At 38.8% G+C, this 26,388-nt stretch overlaps 1 protein-coding gene across 1 annotated transcript in view; it reads right to left on the bottom strand.

Moving 5' to 3' along the window:
• Window positions 1-26,388, bottom strand: part of CHMP3 (charged multivesicular body protein 3) — a 59,519-nt gene that overhangs the window by 14,292 nt on the left and 18,839 nt on the right. Inside the window, exon 3 of the mRNA XM_032880623.1 lies at window positions 12,421-12,600. Coding sequence (XP_032736514.1) covers window positions 12,421-12,600 — 180 coding nt within the window. The remainder of the gene's footprint in view (window positions 1-12,420; window positions 12,601-26,388) is intronic.

Raw genomic sequence — 26,388 nt, 5'->3', positions numbered from 1 at the left:
TAGAGGGCACATACCTCAATATTATCAAAGCCATCTATGAAAAACCCACCGCAAATATCATTCTCAATGGAGAAAAACTGAAAGCTTTTCTGCTAAGGTCAGGAACACGGCAGGGATGTCCGTTATCACCACTGCTATTCAACATAGTACTAGAAGTCCTAGCCTCAGCAATCAGACAACAAAAAGAAATTAAAGGCATCCAAATCGGCAAAGAAGAAGTCAAACTATCACTCTTCGCAGATGATATGATACTATATGTGGAAAACCCAAAAGACTCCACTCCAAAACTGCTAGAACTTGTACAGGAATTCAGTAAAGTGTCAGGATATAAAATCAATGCACAGAAATCAGTCGCATTTCTCTACACCAACAACAAGACAGAAGAAAGAGAAATTAAGGAGTCAATCCCATTTACAACTGCACCCAAAACTATAAGATACCTAGGAATAAACCTAACCAAAGAGACTAAGAATCTCTACACAGAAAACTATAAAGTACTCATGAAAGAAATTGAGGAAGACACAAAGAAATGGAAAAATGTTCCATGCTCCTGGATTGGAAGAACAAATGTTGTGAAAATGTCTATGCTACCTAAAGCAATCTACACATTTAATGCAATTCCTATCAAAGTACCATCCAATTTTTTCATAGAAATGGAACAAATAATCCTAAAATTTACATGAAACCAGAAAAGACCACGAATAGCCAAAGGAATATTGAAAAAGAAAGCCAAAGTTGGTGGCATCACAATTCCGGACTTCAAGCTCTATTACAAAGCTGTCATCTTCAAGACAGCATGGTACTGGCACAAAAACAGACACATAGATCAATGGAACAGAATAGAGAGCCCAGAAATAGACCCTCAACTCTATGGTCAACTAATCTTCGACAAAGCAGGAAAGAATGTCCAATGGAAAAAAGACAGCCTCTTCAATAAATGGTGCTGGGAAAATTGGATAGCCACATGCAGAAAAATGAAACTGGATCATTTCCTTACACCACACACGAAAATAGACTCAAAATGGATGAAGGACCTCAATGTGAGAAAGGAATCCATCAAAATCCTTGAGGAGAACACAGGCAGCAACCTCTTTGACCTCAGCCGCAGCAACATTTTCCTAGGAACATTGCCAAAGGCAAGGGAAGCAAGGGCAAAAATGAACTATTTGGATTTCATCAAGATCAAAAGCTTTTGCACAGCAAAGGAAACAGTTAACAAAACCAAAAGACAACTGACAGAATGGGAGAAGGTATTTGCAAACGACATATCATATAAAGGGCTAGTGTCTAGAATCTATAAAGAACTTAGCAAACTCAACACCCAAAGAACAAATAATCCCATCAAGAAATGGGCAGAAGATATGAACAGGCATTTCTGCAAAGAAGACATCCAGATGGCCAACAGACACATGAAAAAGTGCTCCATATCACTCGGCATCAGGGAAATACAAATCAAAACCACAATGAGATACCACCTCACACCAGTCAGAATGGCTACAATTAACAAGTCTGGAAATGACAGATGCTGGCGAGGATGCGGAGTAAGGGGAACCGTCCTACCCTGTTGGTGGGAATGCAAGCTGGTGCAACCACTCTGGAAAACAGCATGGAGGTTCCTCAAAATGTTGAAAATAGAACTACCCTATGACCCAGCAATTGCACTGCTGGGTATTTACCCTAAAGATACAAACGTAGTGATCCGAAGGGCCATGTGCACCCGAATGTTTATAGCAGCAATGTCTACAATAGCCAAACTAGATGTCCATCAACAGACGAATGGATAAAGAAGATGTAGTATATATACACAATGGAATACTATGCAGCCATCAAAAGAAATGAAATCTTGCCATTTGTGACGACGTGGATGGAACTAGAGGGTATCATGCTTAGCGAAATAAGTCAATCAGAGAAAGACAACTATCATATGATCTCCCTGATATGAGGGACAGGATATGCAACATGGGGGGTTAAGGGGGTAGGAGAAGAGTAAATGAAGCAAGATGGGATTGGGAGGGAGATAAACCATAAGTGACTTTTTTTTTTTAATATTTATTTATTATTTATTTATTTGAGAGAGAGAGAGACAGTGAGAGAGAGCATGAGCGAGGAGAAGGTCAGAGGGAGAAGCAGACTCCCCATGGAGCTGGGAGCCTGATGTGGGGCTCGATCCCGGGACTCCAGGATCATGACCTGAGCCGAAGGCAGTCGCCCAACCAACTGAGCCACCCAGGAGCCCCGACCATAAGTGACTCTTAATCTCACAAAACAAACTGAGGGTTCCTGGGGGGAGGGGGGTGGGGGTGGGGTTATGGACATTGGGTAGGGTATGTGCTATGGTGAGTGCTGTGAAGTGTGTAAACCTGGCGATTCACAGACCTGTACCCCTGGGGAAAAAAATATATGTTTATAAAAAATAAAATAAAAAAAAATGGCTTGTCTAGAGCCATAGAACAAATTAGAAAATATGTATTAGAACCCGTATCTTATTACAAGTTATGTGTTCAGACTGAAATAGAGAAATTATGAGTATCTTATTAATAGCAATAATGGACAAAACTAATCGCTCAGTAAACTGCTTAATTTCAAAGACTATTACTGCCCTCTCAATAAAGATTTCAGAATTTTGATCTAGTGCTGGGGCGGGGGGAACAGGGACAGAAATAAACATAAAACACAACAACAACAAAAAGCATTTAACACCCAAGAATAAACACTAAAAAATTAAAGAATTTAAAGGGTTAACCTTTTAGCAGTTCACTGTGGAAATTTCCAACATACACAAAAGGAGAGAAGTGTCATTTCACCAAAGAGGAGATATGGTTGGTAAGTAAGCACATGAAAAAATGTTGCTACTCATCAGCCACAAGGGAAATGCAAAGTAAAACCATGATCAGCTCCACACACCCATCAGAATAGCCAAAATAAAAAACAGTGACACTACCAAATGTTGTGGAGGATGCAGAAAAACTGGATCACTCATACACTGGCATGTGGGAATTTAAAATGTACCAGCACACTGGGTAACAGTCTGACAGTTCCTTATATACAACCACAAACCCAGCAATTGTCCATCTATTCAAAGATGTATGTTCTTGCAAAAACCTGTATACTTGTAGAGCAGCTTTATTCAACATAGCTGATTGCTGGAAACAACCCAGAAGTCCTTCAACAGGTAAATGGTAAAACTGTGGCACATCCATACCATGGAATACTACTCAGCAATAAAAAAGGAATGAACTGCTGATACATGCAAATCCTAGGTTAATTTCCAGAGAATAAAACTGAGTGGGGGAAAAAAAAAATCAATCCCAAAAGGTTACATACTGATCCCATTTATATAACATTCCTGAAACGACAGAACTATAAAATGGAGAACAGATCAGTGGTTGCCGGAGATGGGCCGGGAGGGAGATGCCAGAGATCGGTGGGTAGGTGTGGTTATAAAAAATATGAGGGATCCTTGTAGAGATGGAAACTGAAAACATTCTTCAGCTTGACTATATCAATGCCAATATCCTGGTTGGGATATTGCACTATAGTTTTGTAAAACGTTGTCATTTGGGGGAAAATTGGCAAAGAGTACAAAGAATCTCCATGTATTACTTCTCATAACTGCATGTATGTAAATCTATAGTTATGTCAAAATAAAAACCTTAACTAAAAATCTTCAGAAAACAATAAGGTAGGGGGACCTGGGTGGCTCAGTCTGTTGAGCATCTGCCCTTGGCGGAGGGTCCTGGGATGGAGTCCCGTATCAGGCTCCCTGCTCATTGGGGAGTCTGCTTCTCCCTCTCCCTCTATCCCTGCTCGTTCTCTCCCTCTCTCTCTCTCAAATAAGTAAAACATTAAAAAGGAATATATAAAAATAAAGCAGTAATGTATTCCCATGCCTGCCTGCTAAAAAAGATATTATACACACAAAAATACAAGTTCTGCTATGAATACTACTAAGACAATAAACAAAGACAGAAACAAAAGTAGCTAAATACAGTCTTCACTTCATAATCAGCAATGCAAAGGCTAATGCAGAAATCCTGAAAAGAATTTGACACCAGTAATAAAAACAACAAAAGCACAAAACTCTAGGTATCATGGGTTCTTGTGGAAATTACAGTTAAACTTAAAAAAAAACAGAAAAGGAAATTAAAGTAAGTATCAAAAATGGCATGAACACCAAAATGCTGCAGTTCCTTGATATCGAGGGCCCAGGGGGGGAAGACACTCATCAACTGAACTGACAGTGGTTTTTAAAAGACAATTCAAATATGACAATCACAAACAGAACGAATACAATTTTGAGAAAACATGGAATCTTACAATATTTCACAATAACATGTGAAAGCGCAGAGAAGTGACAAAAATATCAAGCCTCAAAAATAAGTATCTTTGAAGAGAATAAGATACTTCTTCCTTATAATAAGGTTCAGAGAAAGAGTTAAAAGATAAATGATTTACAAGAAACATCTGATACATAAGAAATAAAGAACAGAAAGATAAAAATTAAAAAGGAGACAATAAACATCCTATAACATGGGGAACTTAACCAAAGGCTGTAAAAGAGAATTACAGTCATTAAAAATTGTTGGAACCATGCACATTTGGGAAACTTTCAAAATTTAAGTTTATAATTTATGTTACCACTTGAAAAAATAATTTGAAACAGTTTACTACAAAGACATTGCATTAGCAGGTATGATAAAATACAGAAGTGGGGCTCCTCAGTGGCTTAGTCCACTAAGCACCTGCCTTCAGCTCAGGTCGTGATCCCAGGGTCCTGGGATCAAGCCCCACGTTGGGCTCTCTGCTCAGCAGGCAGTCTGCTTCCCCCTTTCCTCCCCACTTGTGCTCTCTCTTGGTACCCCTGTTGCTATCGCTCTTTCTTTCTCAAAAAAGTAAATAAAATCTTAAAAAAAATAAATAGAAAAGCTAAAAAGGGTGAGTTGATTCCACAAATGTAGGCCTCAGTTTCTCACCAACGGCACGATGAATGGTTGGGGCTGGACAGTTCTGCTGCGGGTGGGTGTTCTGCGCATTCAGTGTTCAGCAGCATCCCTGGCTTCCCCGCCATGGCATGCCATTACCGTTTCCCCCCGGCCCTCTCCAGTTGTGACAGGCAAAAATGTCTCCAAACACTGCCAAATGTCCCCTGAAGGGCATAACCGCTCTCTGCTTGGGATCACTGACTTGGACTGGTAGAGTTACTGTAACTGAGAATAAATTTACCTTTAGCATCTCGACAGCTGAGGCAAAGAGGTTAACAGTGTTCTGAGCCTCGGTAAGGACACTCAGTGGTCGCAGCATTCTGTTTCACTAGGGAAGATCATTTTTTTCCAGCACTGGGTTCTAACAGAAATCTCAAACCCCAATCTTTACTGACTATACCAGTAATTGTATAGAAGTTATAGAAATAGTCTTCATTTAGCTGTATCTTATCCACTAAAAAACAAGCAAAAGAATATTGTGCAAATACAGCTCAGGAAAGGCATTTCCGTGGGCAGCAAAGCTGAGAGGGGTGAAAATGTGGCTTTTTGATGATCCAGCTTCCTACAGATGGGACCTTAAAAATTCGAGGACAACTATGTCATGTCACTCGCTTAATGTCGATTATATGTTCTTGTACGCTTACAGCTCTGTAAAAGTACTCCTATCAACTATAACTAAAATTAAAAAGAAAACAGTCAATCAATTTGTTAGGGAGGTATTTAAAAACTTCTACTAATACTGTATTTTGTTTGTGCAAAGGAAAAATATTTCATTTGAAAAAGACCATTTGCTCTATAGATTTTGGATTTGTGAAAGTTTTAAAGGAAAACATTTAAAACCACTGAATAAACACATGGACAACACATAACACAGATACATATTTATTTTAGATTATTATTGTTCAGCAAATCTTATAGAAATTGAGTTTTAATCTTGTATATGCTAGATCATATAAACATTAAATGCCAAATAAAGGGAAAAGTCTATGTGTCCCTATGTGTTTATTTATGGGGTTAGATTTGGAGACGTGGGTAAGAAATACGTATGCAGGCATATCTATTACTGTATTATCCATTATATGTAATACATATAATTTTATGTTTATGTACATAAGAACAGTATGTCCTTATATTACGGGTCATTTATATATAAAATGACACACTACTAGAGTAAAGAAAACAAACTGCCTGAAAGTTCAAATGACACTGTAATAGTAGTTACTGGTGGAAAGAGGGCTGAGGCCAAAACAAGGGAATTGGTGAACACTTACTTTTTATTTTATATATTTATGTAGTACTTTTTTTTATACAGTAAGCCTGCATAACTTTTAAATTAAAAATTTCTGATTGACTATCAGTTTAAATTTCACAAACACTGTGTTTCACCTCAAAGATCCATACTTGGCAAACTCGCTTTCAAGTGCTCCAATCAAAGCAAGAAAACAAATAAACGAGAGGCCACAGAAGGAAACCGGAACAGGTCCCTAGGTGGAGGGGCTGCCCTAGGCTGACCCTCTCTTTTCATTGTCTTTCTTGCTCCTCTGGTCACTCTGCCCCAACTACCCACGGGCTCAGAACTCCCATTTCCACGATGGCTCAGCATCCAGGCCTGGCCCACCTTTACTCTGTGACAAAATATGCATAACATAAAACTTACTGTTTTCATCATTTTTAAGTGTCACATTCACACTGTTGTGCAACCATCACCACCGTCTCTAGATCTTTTTTCATCTTCCCAAACTGAAATTCTGTCTCCATTAAACTCTCAATGTCCCATGTCCCCTCTTTCCAATGCCCAGCAAACACCACTGTACTTTGTCTTTACAGATCTGACTGTTCTAGGTACCTCCTCCCGCAAGTGACATATAGTTGCTACCTATCCTTTGGTGACAGGCCTATTATACGTCGCATAATGCCTTCAGGGTTCATTCACAGTGTAACAGCACGTCAGTTATTTCCTTCCTTTTTAACTGAAGGTTGAATGATATTCTGCTGTGTGTACACACATTTTGTTTATCCATTCATCCTTCAATGGACACTCAGATTACCTTAAACTTTTGCCTACTGTCAATAATGTGACTATGAACATGAATGTACAAATATCTGAGTCCCTGCTTTCAATTCTTTTAGGTGTATACCCAGAGCTGGAATTTCTCGATCACAAGGCAATTGTCTTTCCTGCCCCATCTTTGAACCTCTCTCTTAATTTACTCCCCAAATTAAAACATACTCATCATCTGTCTTATTCTGCAAGAAGATGCTGTCAGAAAGCGATCACCTAGAAACCATCTAATCATGACAGTGTATTAATAGCTGACAAGGTTTAATGTATTACCCCTCCCAGGCATATGTGCATTTTAACCAAAGAACATCTTAAGGAAAATGACTTCGTCAAATGTTGGCTTTTCAAAGCAGCAGCAGGCAGAGGGCGGAAGGGGGGCGGACATCAAGGGCAAGACCCTAATATCTCAGGAACTCTCAGTACAGTATTTCTGATTTTCTCTTTTCTCATTCTAAAATGTAGACTCCTCCCTCGTCCCTCCTGCCTTGTCCTTGATGCCACCTTCAGTACCTTTTCTGCTGTATTTATTAATTTGCCAACAGGAACTTCCTACTACAGACCCTGGCAACAACCCTCCCTGGGAGTTCCTCCCACCAGGCACTGTGCTTAGGTGCTGGGAAGCAGGGGGATCCTGCTGGGGTCAGTCTGGACAGCCCCAAACAGAATCTCCATTTTCTCTTTAGAGCCTCTTCCCTCCCCTTGGTTTCCAGTGTCTTTTAATGGCCCTGCATTCTTCCCAGGTTCAAGGGCTTAGAGCATTTCCAGCTCATTTATACCTTCGCCACGGCCATTTACTCTGCATCCAGACTAGGCCTTCCTAGCGTCCTCTCTTCACTGGGAGCCGTCAGACTGAGCCACTCAGGCCCTGCCCGCTGCAGCAGCTCCAGCCACCACCGGCCCCACCCACTGCCACCATTCCACGGGGCCAGATCCTCGCAGCACTGCCCTCTGTGCTCGCAGAGGGCCGCGGCGCTCCACTGCCTATGAGATGAAGGGCAGCTCCTCAGATTAACTTATAAAACTGACTCCACGTTACCTTTGGAGCTTTACCTCCCACTGCCCCCCTTAATGTGCTCTTGTCAAACGGAATCAAGTGCTGTTTGCTGAACACAGCCTGAAACGTTCACCTGTGCCTCGGTACACCCTAACCGGTCAACACAGAGGACTCCGATTCTCCCCAAGATACTCTTCCTCTGAACTCCCCTTGCATATCACCTGTGCCATCACCACCGTCGTCTAAACCGGAGCTTGCCTCTGAAAATCCTAACAGCTGTAAAAACTGTCTTCACCTTCCTGCTCAGCCTCTCTGACCACACCTCCCCCTTGCTCTCAGGCACCCCAACCTTCCAGAACTTCCTTCAGTGCTTTAAGTGCACAGTTCTTTTTGGCCCTGGGGCTTTCTGGCAGTCTGGTTGGACCCTTCCCCATCCCCTGCCACCCACTTCCTTCTTCAGGTATCATCAGTCCCTGAAAGGAGCCATCCGTGACTGCAGTTCCCTTTTACAAGTCCCCTGGTGCTTACTGCGAATTTGCAGGACATCTGCTTACTTCTTAAATTTATTATTTATTATGTATTTTTATTTTTGTTAAATTTATCTGATTATTTGTCTTCCACCGCATACTCTAGAGGGCAATGACTGTGCCTGTAATGTTGATTAATTCATCCCCTGTGCCCAGCAATATATCTGGCACATAATACGGGCTAAAAAAATGCATCAAATACATTGTCATTTTGCTCTTTGTAGCTTAGTCTATCTGCCTGAGAAGACCGGGGAAGGTCCTCACGCAGTCTACACTCAATCTAGCCTCCCCACCCTTTTCTCCCTCTTTCTTCCTTAAAAAAAAAAAAGGAGAAAAAGGGAAGAAGGGGGTCGTGGGAAGGAGCTCTGAGAAACACAGTTCAAGGAACACTAGAATATTTCAGAAAGAAGACAGTCAGTATGGGGAACAAATTGTGTTTATGAAGTAAGAACAGGATGATTAAAAAAAAAATAGAGAACTCTTTTCTGTAAATAAAATTAAAACAGCCAAAATAAAGAATTCAAGAAAAGAAATGGAAAATAAAGTTGAGGAAATTTCTCAGAAAGGAAAATGCAGTGACAAAATTGATGACAGCTGATATTCTGAACCTACATATAAAGCAATCACCCCACGCCAGGCGTTGAATAAGCCTCACACCCACCCTATGAGGAAGGTGCTATTCTGATTTTCAAAATGGAAAACAGGAAAGGTAAGAAATTTAAGAATCGGTCTGGGAAATCTGACAACTAAAATCTTTTGCTTCCAGAAAGAAACAGAAAATACAATGGCAAGGAAATAATCACATGAACACATCCAAGAACTAAGAGAACAGGGAATAGAAGGGACAGAACCCCTGTCTTAGGAAGCCATGTGGAAATATTCCCAGATGAAAGTGTTCGAGGTCTTGGGCTCCCAGGGGAAAATGCAGAGAGGAGGTGTGGGTGCAGCTGAGGTGCACCAGCCAAGATTTCTGTGCGGGCATGGCAACTGTGACACACCCGCAAAGACAGAAGTGGAGACACCACCCGTACACTAGGTGGCAAAGTCGGGCTTGCAGATAAAAATGGGCAAAGCAACACCTGGAGGAATGAGGTTAGGTGAGGTCATACGGGGACAGAGAACATGGAAAACAGCAGAGGATGTAGAACGGAGCTTTGGAGCACTTGGACATTTAAAGACCAAACAGGTATCTTACTTCTTGGTTGTGATAAAACCACAAATAATATATATTTGAAACCAACAATAAAATATATTATTATGGGTGTATAAAGGATAACAGGCTTCTGACTTCTCTGCAGTACATACGAGAGCTTTCGTTATGCTCACTATTGAAAAAACACGCTATAGGAGAAGAGATTTTTCATGCAGATTACTTGTGAGCTGTAACTGTCTGAAAAGGTTTTTAGGAATCAGTACACAGAAAGAAAAGGTGAAAGGAAGACTGTGATCAAGTACACTAGTTCCCTGAGAAATGTTATTTTCTATGAACAAGGTAACATTTCTCAAAAATTACAAAGTCTGCCAAAGACTGGTAAAGAGGTATGGAAAAAAGAACTCTCATCCACTGCTGGTGGGAATGTAAATTAGCAAAGCCTCTCTGGAGGGCAATTTTGCAATTCTACCAAAATTTAAACCCAGTTATTTTTAACCAACAGTCCCATTTATGAGTATATAACTGTCCTAAAGAAATCTTAATGCGTGTGCGAAAATGAAAAGACATTCACAGCAGCACTGTAATAGCAAAAAATTAAAAACAGCCTAAATGTCCATCAATGGGAGAAGGAAAAAGCATGATACATCCACCTGATGGAACACTACCCAGTAGTTTAAAAATACATCATTATTGGTATACTTCAAAAACACAATGATAAATAGGGAAAAAATGCAGAATGGTTTATACAGTATAATACCATTTCTACAAATTTTAAGATTCATGACAGTGGTTACCTGTGGGGAGGCTGAGAGAGAAGGGGCTGGAACTGGGAAGGCTTATTAAAGGAGCTTCAACTGTAGTAATATGGCTTCTTCTATAATATAAAACTGAAGCAAATATAACAAGTGTCAAATTTTATTAATTCTGGGTGATAGGAACCTAAGCATCTAGTATATTATCCGGTGAACTTTTATCTTTGCAAGTGGGGAAACGAAAGAGGCTGTGCATATAGTGCTTTATTCATGGGAGAAGCGGGGGAGCACAGTAAGCTGTATGTTTTCTAATGATGATTCAGTAAAGGAGATACTGAAAAATTTTACAGTAAGATCATCATGGTCAACTGAACATGTATGCTGCAGAAAGAACAGGATGTAAGTAAGAAATCCTTGCTGGCTGTGAAAGGCAAGAGTACACTTAAGCTTTCAAAATGATAGGTTAGATTATTTCTTCCCCGTACTCACTCTCTCTCTCTCTGTACTCTGGCTTCTTCAAAGGCATGTATCTAGATTATATATCTAGTATTTGAGAAGTGTGTGTGTGTGTGTGTGTGTGTGTGTGTGCGTGTGTATAAATATGTGTGTGTATAATTACTTAGAGCTGAAATAATTGATTTTAAAGTTGAGAAGATGTGGTATGGTTGGTTTTTTTTTTCATCCTTCCCAATCCATTATTACTATCTTCAGTATCTTCAGAAAGAAACTGATGATTTATTCATTACTAGGTGTTTTTAACAACCACTTCTCAGTGTTAACATTGAACCCAAAGGAATACTTTCAGAACCAAATAAAATCAAACAATGGATCAGGTACTCATTTGGCACCAGCCCCTAATCTGAAACATTCAAGTCTCCTAGCTTTTGAATGTGCCGTATCATCAATGTCATATCTGACAGCTGAAAATATTCCTTAGTGAAAAATTTCACTGTAATTTCTGAGTTAGTACTCAAGTCTAAATATCTGAGAGTCACTTGCTGCCATTCTCAAAGAATGATACTTCTGAGTTAGGACTTCTTAATTTAACAGAAGTTAAGTAAAAAACCAGAAACCAACTGGATATAAAATTTAATCTATGACTCAAGCTGCCTCTGACCTGGAGACAGATACCTGTGAAAGATCACAACAGTATTGTACTGGACAATAAAAGAAAACTCAATTATGTTTATTTTGTTTTAAATATTATAACATGTTTTTAAAATTAAACTGATAGTTCCCATGTGAGCTGAACACCCATTACATAGTCTACAAATTCCTAAGATGTAAGGAAGCATTAGGTAAAGGGCCAGAGATAAGGCACAAAAGGAGGTGGGTGAAAGCTAAAGACAAACATGGACTATTTTAAAATTCTGGCTAGGGGGCGCCTGGGTGGCTCAGTGGGTTAAAGCCTTTGCCTTTGGCTCAGGTCTTGATCTCAGGGTACTGGGATCGAGCCCCGCATCGGGCTCCCTGCTCAGTGGGGAGCCTGCTTCCCCCTCTCTCTCCGCCCGCCTCTCTGCTTACTTATGATCTGTCAAATAAATAAATAAATAAATAAACAAATCTTTAAAAAAAAAAAAAAATTCTGGCTCGGGTGGTCTGCACCCAAACCAGGGAAATGCTCCTCTTCCTCCTCTAACGCACTTCTTACTCCCATAACTCAATGCTCAGGTCACTTTTAAGACACTGTTCACACGAGGGAAAATATTCCAAGTAAAGCAGATTGATATGCATATCTTGCCATTATTGTAACAACACTGGCAAAGGAAAATGAATCACAAAATGATTGTAATAATCATATTTTGCATTTGTGTTAACACTCCAAAGACAATATAAAGAATAAAAACCAGAGCTAAGACTTTTTCCTACTCATGGCAAGTAGCCAGGACTGGTAACAAGAGCAAGAGCGTCCGCACTGATGCAGATGCTGTAAGGTAACTGCCCTCTTACCCAGCTGGTTCTTCATTCCCATGAGCACTGAGTTCATGTGCGCTTTGGAAGCGTAGAGCTTGCTCACGGCCTTCCTTGACCTGATCATCTCCTTGGCTAGCACCACACAGACGTCCTTCTGACCCTTCTTGGCAGCATCTTTCACTGACCGTTTCACTTTTTCTTCTTCTCTTTGGATATCTAAATTTAGAAACAACACAAAATACCAAAAAATTAAAGGTAAGCCAGGAGATGTATTGGCACTCAAATCTGTTCTTAGGGTGATCTAAGTGTGCCTATTAAAAAGAAAATAGGGGCAGCTGGCTGGCTCAGTCTGTGAAGGTTGTGACTCTGGATCTCAGGGTTGTGAGTTTGAGCCCCACGTTGGGTGTAGAGATTTCTTAAAAATAAAATCTTAAAAAAGATTAAAAATAAAAGGAAAAGAGAAAGGAAGATATAAACAAAATTAGAATAATTAATATAATAGGCTTTCATTATTTCCAAAAACAGTTTAAAGTAATGTAAAAGTAAATCCTAGTATAATTAGGCAAAATTTCAAAACTGCTCTGGCAAGGGCATTTGTTGGTATGGGTACTAAGGACCTTTAAAAATACTGTAAATGTATTCCAGAGCTTGCTCTAATAATCAGCAGTGCTCCCACGATTATGAGAGTATAATCGCTACATTCACTAATGATTTATAAAATCCTGCAACTTAAAGGAAAACCCGAACATATTAAAATTATCAAAACATTCCCTCCTCTCACCAGCCCCTGGTAACCATCCATCATTCTACTTTCTACCTTTCTGAATGACTACTCTAGGTATCTTATATAAATAGAATCATAGACTATTTGTCTTTTTGTGACTAGCTTATTTCACTTGGCATAACATCCTTAAGGTTGATCCATATTGTTACACGTATCAGATTTTCCTTTCTTTCTAAAACTGAATTGATACCCCATTGCACGTATATACCAAATACCAAATTTTGTTTATTCATTCATCAACAGACATCTGGGCTGCTTTTAACTCCGAGCTATTGTGAATAATGATGTTATGAACAGAAGTATACAAATATCTCCTGGAGGCCCTTTCAAATCTTTTGTGTACATACCATGTTACCATAGACTGGGTGGTTTAAACAACATAAATTTACTTCTCACTGTTCTGGAGGTTGGAAGATCAAGGTGCCAACAACCAATCTGGTTCCTGCTGAGAACCTATTTCCTGGTTTGCAGATAGATACCTTATTAATGTAGCCTCACATGCCAAAGAGATACAAACATTCAGTCCACAGCATTCTACCTCTGCCCAAATTTATGCCCTTCTCACATGTAAAATGTATTCATTCCATCCCAACAACCTCAAAAGTGTTAACTCATTCCAGCATCAACTTCAGCTTTTTTTTTTTTAAGATTTTATTTATTTATTTGACACAAAAAGATCACAAGTAGGCAGAGAGGCAGGCAGAGAGGGAGGTGGAAGCAGGCTCCCCGCTGAGCAGAGAGCCTGATGCGGGGCTCGATCCCAGGACCCTGAGACCATGACCTGAGCTGAAAGGCAGAGGCTTAATCCTCTGAGCCACCCAGGCACAGTTCAACTTTTTTTTTTCCAACTTCTAAAGTCCAAAGTCTCATCTAAATATCATCTAAACCTTACATGTGAAACTAATGTAACATTGTATGTCAACAATACTAGAAAAATAAAATAATTAATAAATATCTAAATCAAATATGAGTAAGATTCAAGGTATGATTGATCCTGAGGCAAAATTCCTCTCCAGCTATGAACATGTCACTGGCATAGGATAGACATTTCCATTCCAAAAGGGAGAAATAGGAAAGAAGGAGGGGGTGACAGTCCGCAGCAATTCCAAAACCTAACAAGGAAAACTCCACGAGGTCCTAAGACTTAAGAATCCTCATTGATCCAGTGATCTGACTTCCAAACCCACTGAGGTGGCAATATCACCCCCATGCCTTGGTGGGGCACCACCATGCTGTGGCTTTCTGTGGAGGACCCACCCAACTTGAGGCTCTGCCAGGCAAGGGTCACACCCTTAGCGCCCTGCCAGCAGTCCTTCTCTATGGCTTTGGCTGGAAGCAGACTGGATTACTAGAACCAAGATGGTAGCCCTGATGATCTCTGAATCAGCTTTTGGAACATTCTTTCCTTTCTTGAAAAACAGTGCAGGTTCAAAGTCTAATGGTTTGTTTATCGTCCTGTCCTGAAGAATCTAAGTCTGACAGCCCTCCTTCATTCCAGACCTATATCCATCTCTTTCTGTTCAAACTGTCAGTGATCCTGCTGGGGTCGCTGAAGTAGTCTGCGGTTAACACACATTCTAATCTCCTTACCAAACAGCTGGTCAACCATACCCTTGTTGTCTTCTTGCAAACACGCTTTCTCATTTTCTACGATATGTACAGATTGAAACTATGCCAAAGCTTTAAGTTCTGGTTCCTTTTTGTTTAACAATTCCTTCTTTGAAATAATAAATGAATTCAGTAACATTGCAGGATAATATGCTGAAATTGGTTGCATTTCTATACATTAATAACAAAGTGACAGGAAGAGAAAGTAAAAAACCAATTCCATTTACAACTGGACCATAAAGAATAAATACCTAGGAATAAACTTAATCAAGGAGGTAAAAGACCTGTATTCTGGAAACTATAAAAGACCTGTATTCTGAAAACTATAAAACACTGAAGAATTCAATGAAGATGACACAAACAAATAAAAAGATATCCCATGCTCATGGATTGGAAGAATTAATATTGTTAAAATGTCTGTATTACTCAAAGCAATCTATAGATTCATTGCAATCCTTATCGAAGTACCAAAAGCATTTTTCATAGAACTAGAACAAATAATACTAAAATTTCTATGCAACCACAAAAGACCCTGAAGAGCCAAAGCAAATTTGAGAAAGAACAAAAAGCTGCAAGTATCACAATCCCAGATTTCAAGATCTATTCCAAAGGTATAGTAATCAAAACACTATGGTATTGGCACACACAAAAAAGGCATATCGTTCAAAAGGACAGAATACAGAGCCCAGAAATAAACCCACACAAAGTCAATCTATGACAAAGGAGGCAAGAATATACAATGAGGAAAAGACACTATTTTCAGTAAATGGTGTTAGGAAGTTGGACAGCTACTTACGAAAAAAAAGAGACTACACCACTCATACAAAAGGTATCTTATACAAAATAAACTCAAACTGGATCAAAGACCTAAATGTGAGACCTGAAACCATAAAACTCCTAGAAGAAAACATAGGCAATAATTTGACATTGGCCTTAGCAATATTTTTCTAGATAAGATTCGTCAGGTAAGACTATACCAAAATGAAAGTTTTTGCAAAGTGAAGGAAACCATCAATAAAATAAAAAGGCAACTGACTGAACGGGAGAAGATACCTGCAAACAATACATACAAATAGAGATTAATATCCAAAATATATAAAGAACTTATATAACTCAACGCAAAAAAAAAAAAAAAAAAACCAAGCAAACACAAACAAAAAACCACCCCAAACAATCTGATGAAAAAAATGGGCAGAGGATCTGAATATTTCTCAAAAGACATACAAGATGGCTAACAGACACATGAAAAGATGCTCAACATTACTAATCATCAGGGAAATGTAAATTAAAACTACAATGAGATATCACCTTACACCTGTCAGAATGGGTAGAATAAAAAAAAAAGACAAGAAATAACAATTGTTAGCGAGGATATGGAGAACAGGGAACCCTCATGCACTGCTGGTGGGAATGTAAATTGGTGAAAACAGGAGAAAACTAGTATGGTTCCTCAAAAACTTAAAAAGAGAAATACCGTATGATCCAGTAATTCCACTCCTGAGTATTTACCCAAAGAACACAAAAAGACTAATTTGAGGAGACATATGCACCCCTACGTCTACTGCAGCACTCTTTACAACAGCCAGGATTTGGAAGTAGCCCAAGTATCCATCAATACACGAATGGATCAAGACGGGCTATATACACACAATGTAATATTACTCAGCCATAAAAACTAATGAAATCTTGTCATTTGTGACAACATGGATGAACCTAAAGGTTATTATGTTAAGTGAATTATGTCAGAGAAAAACAAATACTGTATCATTTCTCTTATATCTGGAATCTAAAAAATAAAAATGAAAGAAAAGTAGAAACAGATCCACAGAAAACAAACTTATGGTTGTCAGAGGGGTGGGGGGTGGAGGATGGGCAAAAATGGGTGAAGGCTTCCAGTTATGGAATGAATAAATCACTGGGATTAAAAGGTACAGTGTAGGGTATTTTAATAGTGTTGTACGATAACAGATGGTAGTTACATTTGAGGTGAACATAGCATAATGTACAGAGAAGTTAAATCACTAAGTTGTAAAGCTGAAACTAATGTAACATCGTGTGTCAACTATACTTCAATAAAAGAAAGAAAAAAACAATTCATTCTTCAGTTTCTCTATTTCTCCTTGCATTCTACCATAAACAGGAAGAAACAAGCTATCCCTCCAATACTTCGCTTAGCTCAGCGGGTTAAGCTTCTGCCTTCAGCCCAGGCCGTGATCTCAGGGTCCTGGGATCGAGCCCCGCATCAGGCTCTCTGCTCCTCAGAGAGCTTGCTTCTCCCCCACCCTTCTGCCTACTTGTGATCTCTGTCAAACAAATAAATAAAATCTTAAAAAAAAAAAAAAAAAGAAGAAGAAGAAGAAGAAATTTCTTTAGCTATCTATAACTTCATTGCTTGCCAAGTTCTAACTTCCAATAAACACTAGACGCCAAACATAGTTCAGGCAAATTCTTTGCCATTTTATAAACAAATGCCTTTTCTCCATTGTCCAATAACCTGTTCCCCATTTCCATCTGACACCGCAACAGAATGACCTTTAACATCCATATCTTTACCAATTTATGTACAGTTATTTAAGTGTTCTCTAACAAGATGGAAGCTTTCTCTCCAGCTTTTTTTTTCCCCACTAAGCCCTCCCCAGAATTGCCATTAAAGTTCCATTCCTGGCAAAGTAGGCTTTTCTTAGCATGCAACTTAACACTCTTCTAGTCTCTACCCATCACCCACTTCCAAAGCCGCTTCCACAGTTTTAGACGTTTGTTACAGCAGCACCCCACTTCGTGGTATGAATGTATGTATTAGGTCAGGCTGCTATAACAAATACCGAAGATTTGGTGAATTAAACAACAGAACTCATTTCAAAACCATTCTGGAGACTGGGAAATCCAAGATGAAAGTGCTGGCTAATTCAATTTCTAAGAGCCCTCTTTCAAGTTTTCACATAAGACACCTTCTTGCTGTATCCTCACATCATGGACACATTATCTTTCTTGTGTCTCTTCAGAAAAGGGCACTAATCCCATCCATAAGGGCTCCACCTTCATAGTCTAATTATTCCCAGACCCCTACCACCACCTCCATACTATCACACTGGGGATTAGGAATTCAACATATGAATTTTGGGAGCAAAACATTCAGTCCACAGTAATCCTCGAAAGTGTAATTGTGGCATCACATGGCAATTCAATTTTTAACTCTTTGAGGAATAGCCATACTGTTTTCCACAGCTGCTCTGTCATTTTACACTACCACCAACAGTGACCACTGGTTCCAGTTTCTCTACATCCTGCCCACACTTATTATTTTCTGTTTTGGTTTGATTGATAGCAGCCATCCTAGTGGGTCTGAGGTGTTATCTCATTGCAGTTTTTTGTTTTTTCCTAAGATTTTATTTATTTATTTGTCAGAGAGAGAGAGAGAGAGAGCACAAGCAAGCAGAGTGGCAGGCAGAGGCAGAGAGAGAAAAAGGCTCCCTGCTAAGCAGGGAGCCCGATGTGGGACTCAATTCCAGGACCCTGGGATCATGACCTGAGCTGAAGGCAGCGGCTTAATCCACTGAGCCACCCAGGCATCCTCACTGTGGTTTTAATACACATTTCCTTAATCATTAGTAATTCTGACTATCTTTTCATGCTTATTGACCACTTGTATACCTTCTTTGGAGAAATGTTCTAAGGACTTGAAAGTCTATTCAATAGAAAAGTCTATTCAATCTGCAGATCAGATTGGGTGCTACAATATTAAGTATTCCAATCCATGGACACAGCAGGTCTTTCCCTTTATTTATATCTTAAATTTTTTTTCAGTAACGTTTTTATACTTTTCACTGTGTAAGTCTTTCACCTCCTCGGCTAATAAGTTAATTCCTTATTCCTTATTTCATCATTCTTTTTGTTGCCACTGTAAATACGATTGTTTTCTTAATTTCCCTTTCAGACTGTTCACTGTTAGTGTACAGAAATGCAACAGACTTTTGGGTGTTTTGTATCCTGCTAATTTGCTGAATTAATTTATTAGTTCTAACACTTTTGTTAGAATAGATTTGTTTGGAATCTTTAGGGTTTATACACAGAAGATCATATTATCTACAAACAGGTAATTTTACGGGTACCTGGGTGGCTCAGTGGGTTAAGCCTCTGCCTTCAGCTTAGGTCATGGTCTCAGGGTCCTGGGATTGAGCCCCACATCAGGCTCTCTGCTCTGCAGAGAGCCTGCTTCCCCCCCCGCCCTCTGCCTGCCTTTTTGCCTACTTGTGATTGCTCTGTCAAATAAACAAAATCTTAAAAAAAAAAAAAAGTAATTTTACATCTTCCTTTCCAATTTGGATGCCTTTTCTTTCTTTTACTTAATTGCTCTGGTTAGAGCTTCCAGTATCTGTTGAGGAGAAGCAGCCAAAGGCAGACAGACATCCTTGCATTGTTCCTGATTGTAGAGAAAAACCTTTCTTTCACAATTGAGTGTAATGTTTGCTATGGATTCTTCACATATGGCTTTTATTACATTGAGGCAATTTCCTTCTATTCCTAGTTTGTTGAATGTTACCATAAAAGGGTGTCAAATTCTGTCAAATGCTTTTCTGCATCAACTGAGATGCTTACGTGTTTTTCCCCCTTTATTTTGTTGATGTGTTCTATTACATTGATTGATTTATATATATTGAACTATCCTTGCATTCCAGGAATCCCACTTGGTCATGGTGTATAATCCTTTTGAAGTCTCTGCATTTTTTTTTTTTAATTTCTGCGTTGGTGTTCATATTCCTGTACTGTCAGTTGACTTGGATATCAAGGTAACGATGGCTTTATAAAGCAACTAAGGAAGTGTTTTCTCCTCAGTTTTTTGGAAAAGTTTGAGAAGAACTGAAGTTCTTTTAATATTTGGTAGAAATCACCAGTGAATACATGGCTGGGGACTTTTCTTTGTCACAAGATTTTTTCATTACTAATTCATTCAAGTCTGTTCAGATTTGCTCTTTAGTTTCAGTCTTGGTAGGTTTTATGATTTTAGAGATTTGTCCATTTCAAAATGTGTTATCCAATTCATTGGTACACAACTGTTCATAGTAACCTTATATATTTAGTTTCTGTAGAATCATAGTAACAGTCCCACTTTCATTTCTAATTTTAGGGACTTGAGTCCTCTCTCTCTTTCCTCCCATTTTTAGTCAATCTAGCCAAAGACTGGCTAATTGTGTTGGTCTTTTCAAAGAACTTGCTGTTGGTTTCTTATTCTGTTTTCTTATTCTCTATTTTACTTATCTCAGCTCTAATCCTTATTACTTCATTTATTCTGCTAATTTTAGTTAAGTTTCTTGTTCTAAATCTTTAAGATATAAAGTTAGAGGTGGCTGGTTTGAGATCTTCCTTCTTTTTTAATGTCAGCATTTTTATAGCTATAATTTCCTTCTGAGACTGCTTCTGGTACATACCACAAGTTTGGATATACTGTGTTGTGGTTTTCACTCATCTCTAAATACTTGATAGTTTCCCTTGTGAATTTTTTTGACCCATCTGTTGTTTTAAGAGTGTGTTTTTTCCCCAATATTTGTGAATTTTCCAGTGTTCCTTCTTCTACTGATTTCTACTCAATCCTTGTAGTCAGAGAAGATACTTTACATATTTTTTAATTTGATCGAGACTTGATTCTTGAGCTAACATATGGTCCATTCTGAAGAATGTCCCATGTGCACGTGAGAAAAATGTGTATTCTGTTGTTTGGCATTCTGTAGAGGTCTATTAGATCTAGTTGATTGTGTTGTTCAAGTACTCTTATTTTTTATTTTTCTGCAGTCTGGTTGTTTATTCACATTTTTAAAAAGACTTATTTATTTAGAGACTGTGCATATGAGCAGTGGGGAGGGAGAGAGGAAGCAGAAGAAAGAGAATCTCAAGCAGACTCCACACTGAGCATGGAGCCTGACTCAGGGCTCGATCTCACAACCCTGAATCATAACCTGAGCCAAAATCAAGGCTTAACCAACTGAGCCATTCAGGTGCGCCTGGCTGTTATATTCACTTTTGAGAATAGGTTATTATTAAGTCTCCGGCTATTATTGCAGAATGATTTCCCCCTTTGTCAATTTTTGCTTCACATATTTTGACAATCTGTTTTTAGGTGCACAGATATGTATAATTAATTGTTGTATCCTCTTATTCTACTGAAACTGTTAGTAATATAAAGGGTTTGACTTGTAATCTTTTTTATTTAAAGTCTGTTTTATATTCGTACAGCAACTTCTACTCTCTTTTGGTTACCATTTCCATGGGGCATCTTTTTCTGTCCTTTAACTCTCAACTATGTACTTTTGGATCTAAAGTGAATGCCTTATAGATAGTATAGAATAGGATCATTTTTTAAAATCAATTTTGCCAAGCTCTTTCAACTGAAGAATTTAATCCATTTACATTTAATTACTGACAAAGAGGTGCCTACTTCTGCCATTTTGCCAGTTTTTCTGTAGGCCTTACAGCTTTTTTGTCTTTCATTTCCTGCCTAATGTCTTCTTTTCTGTTTACTTCTCTTAATAGTGAAACTTTTCAAATCCTATTCCATTGGCTTTTTTGTATAAGCTATAGCTATTTTCTTTGTGGTTACCATAGGGATTACAGTTAATATACTAAAGTTATAACACTAATTTCAATTTATATGAGCTTAACTTCAAAAGCATATAAAAACATAAATTCTATACATTTCTGTCCCCACCCCCAGTTACTCATGTCACAAAAGTACATCTTTCTGTAGGCTGAGCTCAAAAACACAGCCTAATATATATTTTTTCAAATGCCCAAGTCTCCCAAATCATGCAGAAAACAAAAAAATGGAGTTACAAAATGAGTTACAGAAATGCTAGCTTTTATAATTGCCCATGTATTTACCTTTAACAGAGCTATTTATTTTTTCATATGGCTTCAAGTTACTATCATACTTTAATTTCAACCAGAAGGACACCCCGACAGTCCTTCCAGGCTGATCTAGTGGTAACAAACTCCCTCAGCTTTTGTTTTTCTAGGAATGCCTTGATTTCTCCCTTGTTTTGCTGGATATAAGATTCTTGGAGGAGAGTTCTTCTTTCATTTGAAAATATCAACCCACTGCCTTCTGACCCTCAACACTTCTGGTAAGGAATCTGCTTAAAGTCTTACTGAGATCCTTTTATATGGTAAGTCCTTTCTCACTGCTTTGAACATTACCTGAAGTTTGCTATTATAATGTGGCATTACAATGTGCATTGGCATGGGTCTCTTTGAGTATACACTATTTGAAGTATGTGGAGGTTCTCGGATGATTATATTCATGTCTTTCATAAAATTTGAGATGTTTCTGTCACTAGTCTTTTAAATCACCTCCCTGCCCCTTTCTATTTTCCTTCTGGGACTCCCACAAAGTGTCTGCTGGTCTACTTCATGGTATTCTACAGATCCCTTAGGCTCAGTTTACTTCAAATTTTTTCCCTTCTCCTCAGACTTGATAATTCCAATTGTACTATTTTCAACTTCACCAATTCTTCTGCCTGCTCAAATCTGCTTTCAAGTAACTTTAATAAATTTTTCATTTCAGTTATTGTACTTTTCAGCAGCAGAATTTCTTTTTGGTTTCTTTTCAGGTTTTCTTTTTATTGATATTTCCACTTTATTCATGTTTCATTTTCTTGACTTTGTCCACATTTTACTTTGGCTCTTTGCACATCTTTAAAAGTTGTTTTAAAGTATCTGTTGAGTAAAATGGTCATCTGGTCTTTCTCAGGGACATTTTCTGTTCATTTATTTTCCTTTGGATGGGCCATATTTTCCTATTGGTATATCTTGTGATTTTGTTGTTGTTGAAAATGAGACATTTGAATCTTATAAGTCTGAAGTCAGATTCTCCCACTTTAACAGGGTTTATTGTTTGTTTGTTTGTTTTTTTTAAAGATTTTATTATTTATTTGACAGAGATCACAAGTAGGCAGAGAGGCAGGCAGAGAGAGAGGTGGAAGCAGGCTCCCTGCTGAGCAGAGAGCCCGATGTGGGACTCGATCCCAGGACCCTGAGATCATGACCTGAGCCGAAGGCAGCGGCTTACCCCACTGAGCCACCCAGGCGCCCCATTGTTGTTTTTTGTTTTTACTGCTGCAAGGTTATCATTGTGCTGGGGAACAACCTACACTGTAAACTTAAAAGTATTCTCAGGTCTTTGCAGAGCTGTAGCTTCTCTTGGATTTGCACACTGACCTTTTCTGTTCTGCCATATCTGTGTTTTTGAATGTCTTAGTCCTTGATATTAGGAACGTAAGATGCTGCAGTGCACTATGGAAGCACTAATTTTCCTCAAAAATTAAATACAGAATTACCATTTGACCCAGCAATTCCACTATAGGGTATAGGGTACAGGGGGGAAAAAAAAAAGATGAGAACAGGGATTCAAAGAGATACTTATACACTCATGTTCAAAACAGCATTATTCACAATAACCCAAAGGTAGAACCACCCAAATGTCCATTTGAAGATGAATAAATAAAATGAAGCATGCATACAATGAAGTACTGTTCAATCTTAAAAAGGAAGTTAACTCTGATTCATGCTATATATAATGGATGAATGTCAAAAACATTATGGTAAGTAAAATAAGCCAGGCACAAAGGGACAAATATTCTTTGATTCCACTTATATGAGGTATTTAGAATAGTCATATTATACACAAAGACAGAAAATAGCATAGTGGTTACCAGGGGATTTGGTGTCATTTACATAGGTGGGGTGGAAGGGGTAGACAGAGAGTTACTATTTAATGGGCACAGAGTTTTAGTATGGGATGAAGGAAAAGTCTGGAGAGGGACAGTGGTAATAAAACAATTCTGTGAGATTCAAAGAATTTTAATAGGGATAGATGGCTAATTGACAATAAACACAGGATTTAAACTTGGCAGTGTTGACTCCAAAACCCATGATCTTTTTCTGATACCATGTTAGAGTTAGTTACCTAATAAACGGTTTCATTTTTGAGTGTCTGAATTTGGGGGTCTTCCTTTTTTTTCTTTTTTTTAACTTTGTGTATTTTATTTTTATTTTCTTATTTAGTCCAATCAGCCAACATATAGTTCATTAGTTTTTACATAGTGCTCAGTGATTCATTAGTTGTGTATAACATCCAGTGCTCATCAGATCATGTGCTCTCCTTAATACCCATCGCCCAATTACCCCATCCCCCCACCACCCTCCCTTCTGAAACCCTTAATTTATTTCCTGGAGTCCAGAGTCTCTCATGGTTTGTCTCCCTCTCGGATTTCTTCCCACTCGGGTTTACCTCCCTACCCTCCCTCCTATTGTCCTCTGCCTGATTCCTTATATTCCACATATTAGTGAAACCATGTAATAGTCTTTCTCTGCTTGACTTATTTCACTTAGCATAATATCCTCCAGCTCCATCCATGTCAATGCAAATAATAGGTATTCATCCTTTCTGATGGTTGAGTAATATTCCATCATATATATGAGCCACATCTTCTTTATCCATTCATCTGTTGAAGGACATCTCAGCTCCTTCCACAGTTTGGCTATTGTGGACATTGCTGCTAGGAACATTAGGGTGCAGTTGCCCCTTCTTTTCACTATGTCTGTATCTTTGGGGTAAACACCCAGTAGTACAATTGCTGGGTCATAGGGGATCTCTATTTTTAACATCTTGAGGAACCTCCATACTGTTTTCCAGAGTGGCTGTACCAGCTTGCAGTGTAAGAGGGTTTCCCTTTCTCCACATCCTTGCCAACATTTGTTGTTCCCGGTCTTGTTAATTTTTGTCATTCTAACTGGTATAAGGTGGTATCTCATTGTGATTTCGATTTGTATTTCCCTGATGGCAAGTAATGTGGAACACTTTTTCGTGTACCTATTAGCAATGTGTATGTCTTTGGAGAAGTGTCTGTTCATGTTTTCTGCCCATTTCTTGACTAGATCATTTGATTTTTGGGTGTTGAGTTTGGTAAGTTCTTTATAGAGCTTGGATATCAGCCCTTTATCTGTTATGTCATTTGCAAATATCTCCCATTCTGTAGATTGCCTTTTGGTTTTATATACTATTTCCTTTGCTGTACAGAAGCTTTTTATCTTGATGAAGTCCCAAGAGTTCATTTTCGCTTTTGTTTCCCTTGCCTTTAGAGAGAAGTTGCTCTGGCTGAGGTCCAAGAGGTTACTGTCTGTACTCTCCTCTAGGATTCTGATGGATCCCTGTCTCACATTTAGGTCTTTAATCTGTTTAGAGTTTATCTTTGTGTATGGTTTAAGAGAATGGTCCAGTTTCATTGTTCTGCATGCAGCTGCCCAATTTTCCCAGCACCATTTATTGAAAAGGCTGTCTTTTTCACTGGATATTCTTTCCTGCTTTGTCAAAGATTAGCTGACCATGATCTGGGCTGTTCTGACCAATGATCTATGCGTCTGTTTTGTGCCAGTACCATGCTGTCTTGATGATCACAGCTTTGCTATGTAGCTTGAAGTCAGGCACCGTGATACCTTCAGATTTGGTTTTCTTTTTCAATATTCCCCTGGTGATTCAGGGTCTTTTCTTGAGTCTTCCTTTAAAGAGTGTTCAGCGTTATTTCGACAGGCAGTTAAGCTCTCTGCAGATCAACTTTTAAGAACTGTTTTTAAGCTCTGTTGGTGAGGGCTATGGTAGCCTTTAATCTAGGTCTACCTTAGCCTTAATAGTAAAGGCATGATCTTTCTAGGTTCTCTACTGAATGTCTCTTCCTGTGTCTGATCAGAACACTGCAATCTCTTAATTCTTTGTTACCTCTAAGAATTGTTTAGCTTTGTTACCTCTAAGAATTGTTTAGCTTATAGTGTCCTGATATTTGTGCTGTTCCCCAGTAATTGTTCTTTGCCTAACCTCTTGAAATCTCTTTATTTGCACAGCTTAGTATTCAGCTAAAGACTCCATGGTACACTGTATAGACATCAGAGTTCTCTCTCTGGGTACTACCCTTCTCTTTGATATTATGCCCCACAAATTCCAGTGACTGTAGCCTCTATAAATCCTGATCTCTGTCTCCTCAACCCCACGACCACCATGCTCTGCTTAGAACCTCCTTCCATGTGCCATGATCCAGAAGGTTTTTCCAGGCTGAAGATCAGGACCATATTAAGACTGTTTCCCACTTCCTGGTAATCAAAATGCTTCACTCAGTTGTCCAAGTTTTGAAAACCAGTGTTTCACAGATTTTTTTCAGTTTTTTATTTATGATGGGAGTGCAAGTGCAAATTCAAAAACATTATTCCATCATGGCTGGGAATATAATTGCTCTCTCCAATTCCTTTCTTAAGGGAGTGATACTGAAATATCCTTATGGTATTAATTTTTCTCCAATCGTGAAAGTTAAAAATCATAAAAGTTTTAAACATTACTATCTCTGTGTCAAGTCACCTTAATTTTATGCTGTTATTTCCTAAAAATCAACTTTATTTAGAAATATATAAGGGGGGCCTGGGTGGCTCAGTGGGTTAAAGCCTCTGCCTTCAGCTCAGGTCATGATCCCAGGGTCCTGGGATCGAGCCCCACATCGGGCTCTCTGCTCGGCAGGAAGCCTGCTTCCCCTGCCCTCTCTCTGCCTGCCTCTCTGCCTACTTGTGATCTGTCAGAT

Source organism: Lontra canadensis, unplaced genomic scaffold, assembly GCF_010015895.1.
Source record: "Lontra canadensis isolate GAN:19392208 unplaced genomic scaffold, GSC_riverotter_1.0 scaffold71, whole genome shotgun sequence".
Taxonomy (NCBI): domain Eukaryota; kingdom Metazoa; phylum Chordata; class Mammalia; order Carnivora; family Mustelidae; genus Lontra; species Lontra canadensis.
The sequence above is the reverse complement of the archived record's forward strand: the minus strand, read 5'-3'. Positions and strand labels throughout refer to the sequence as shown.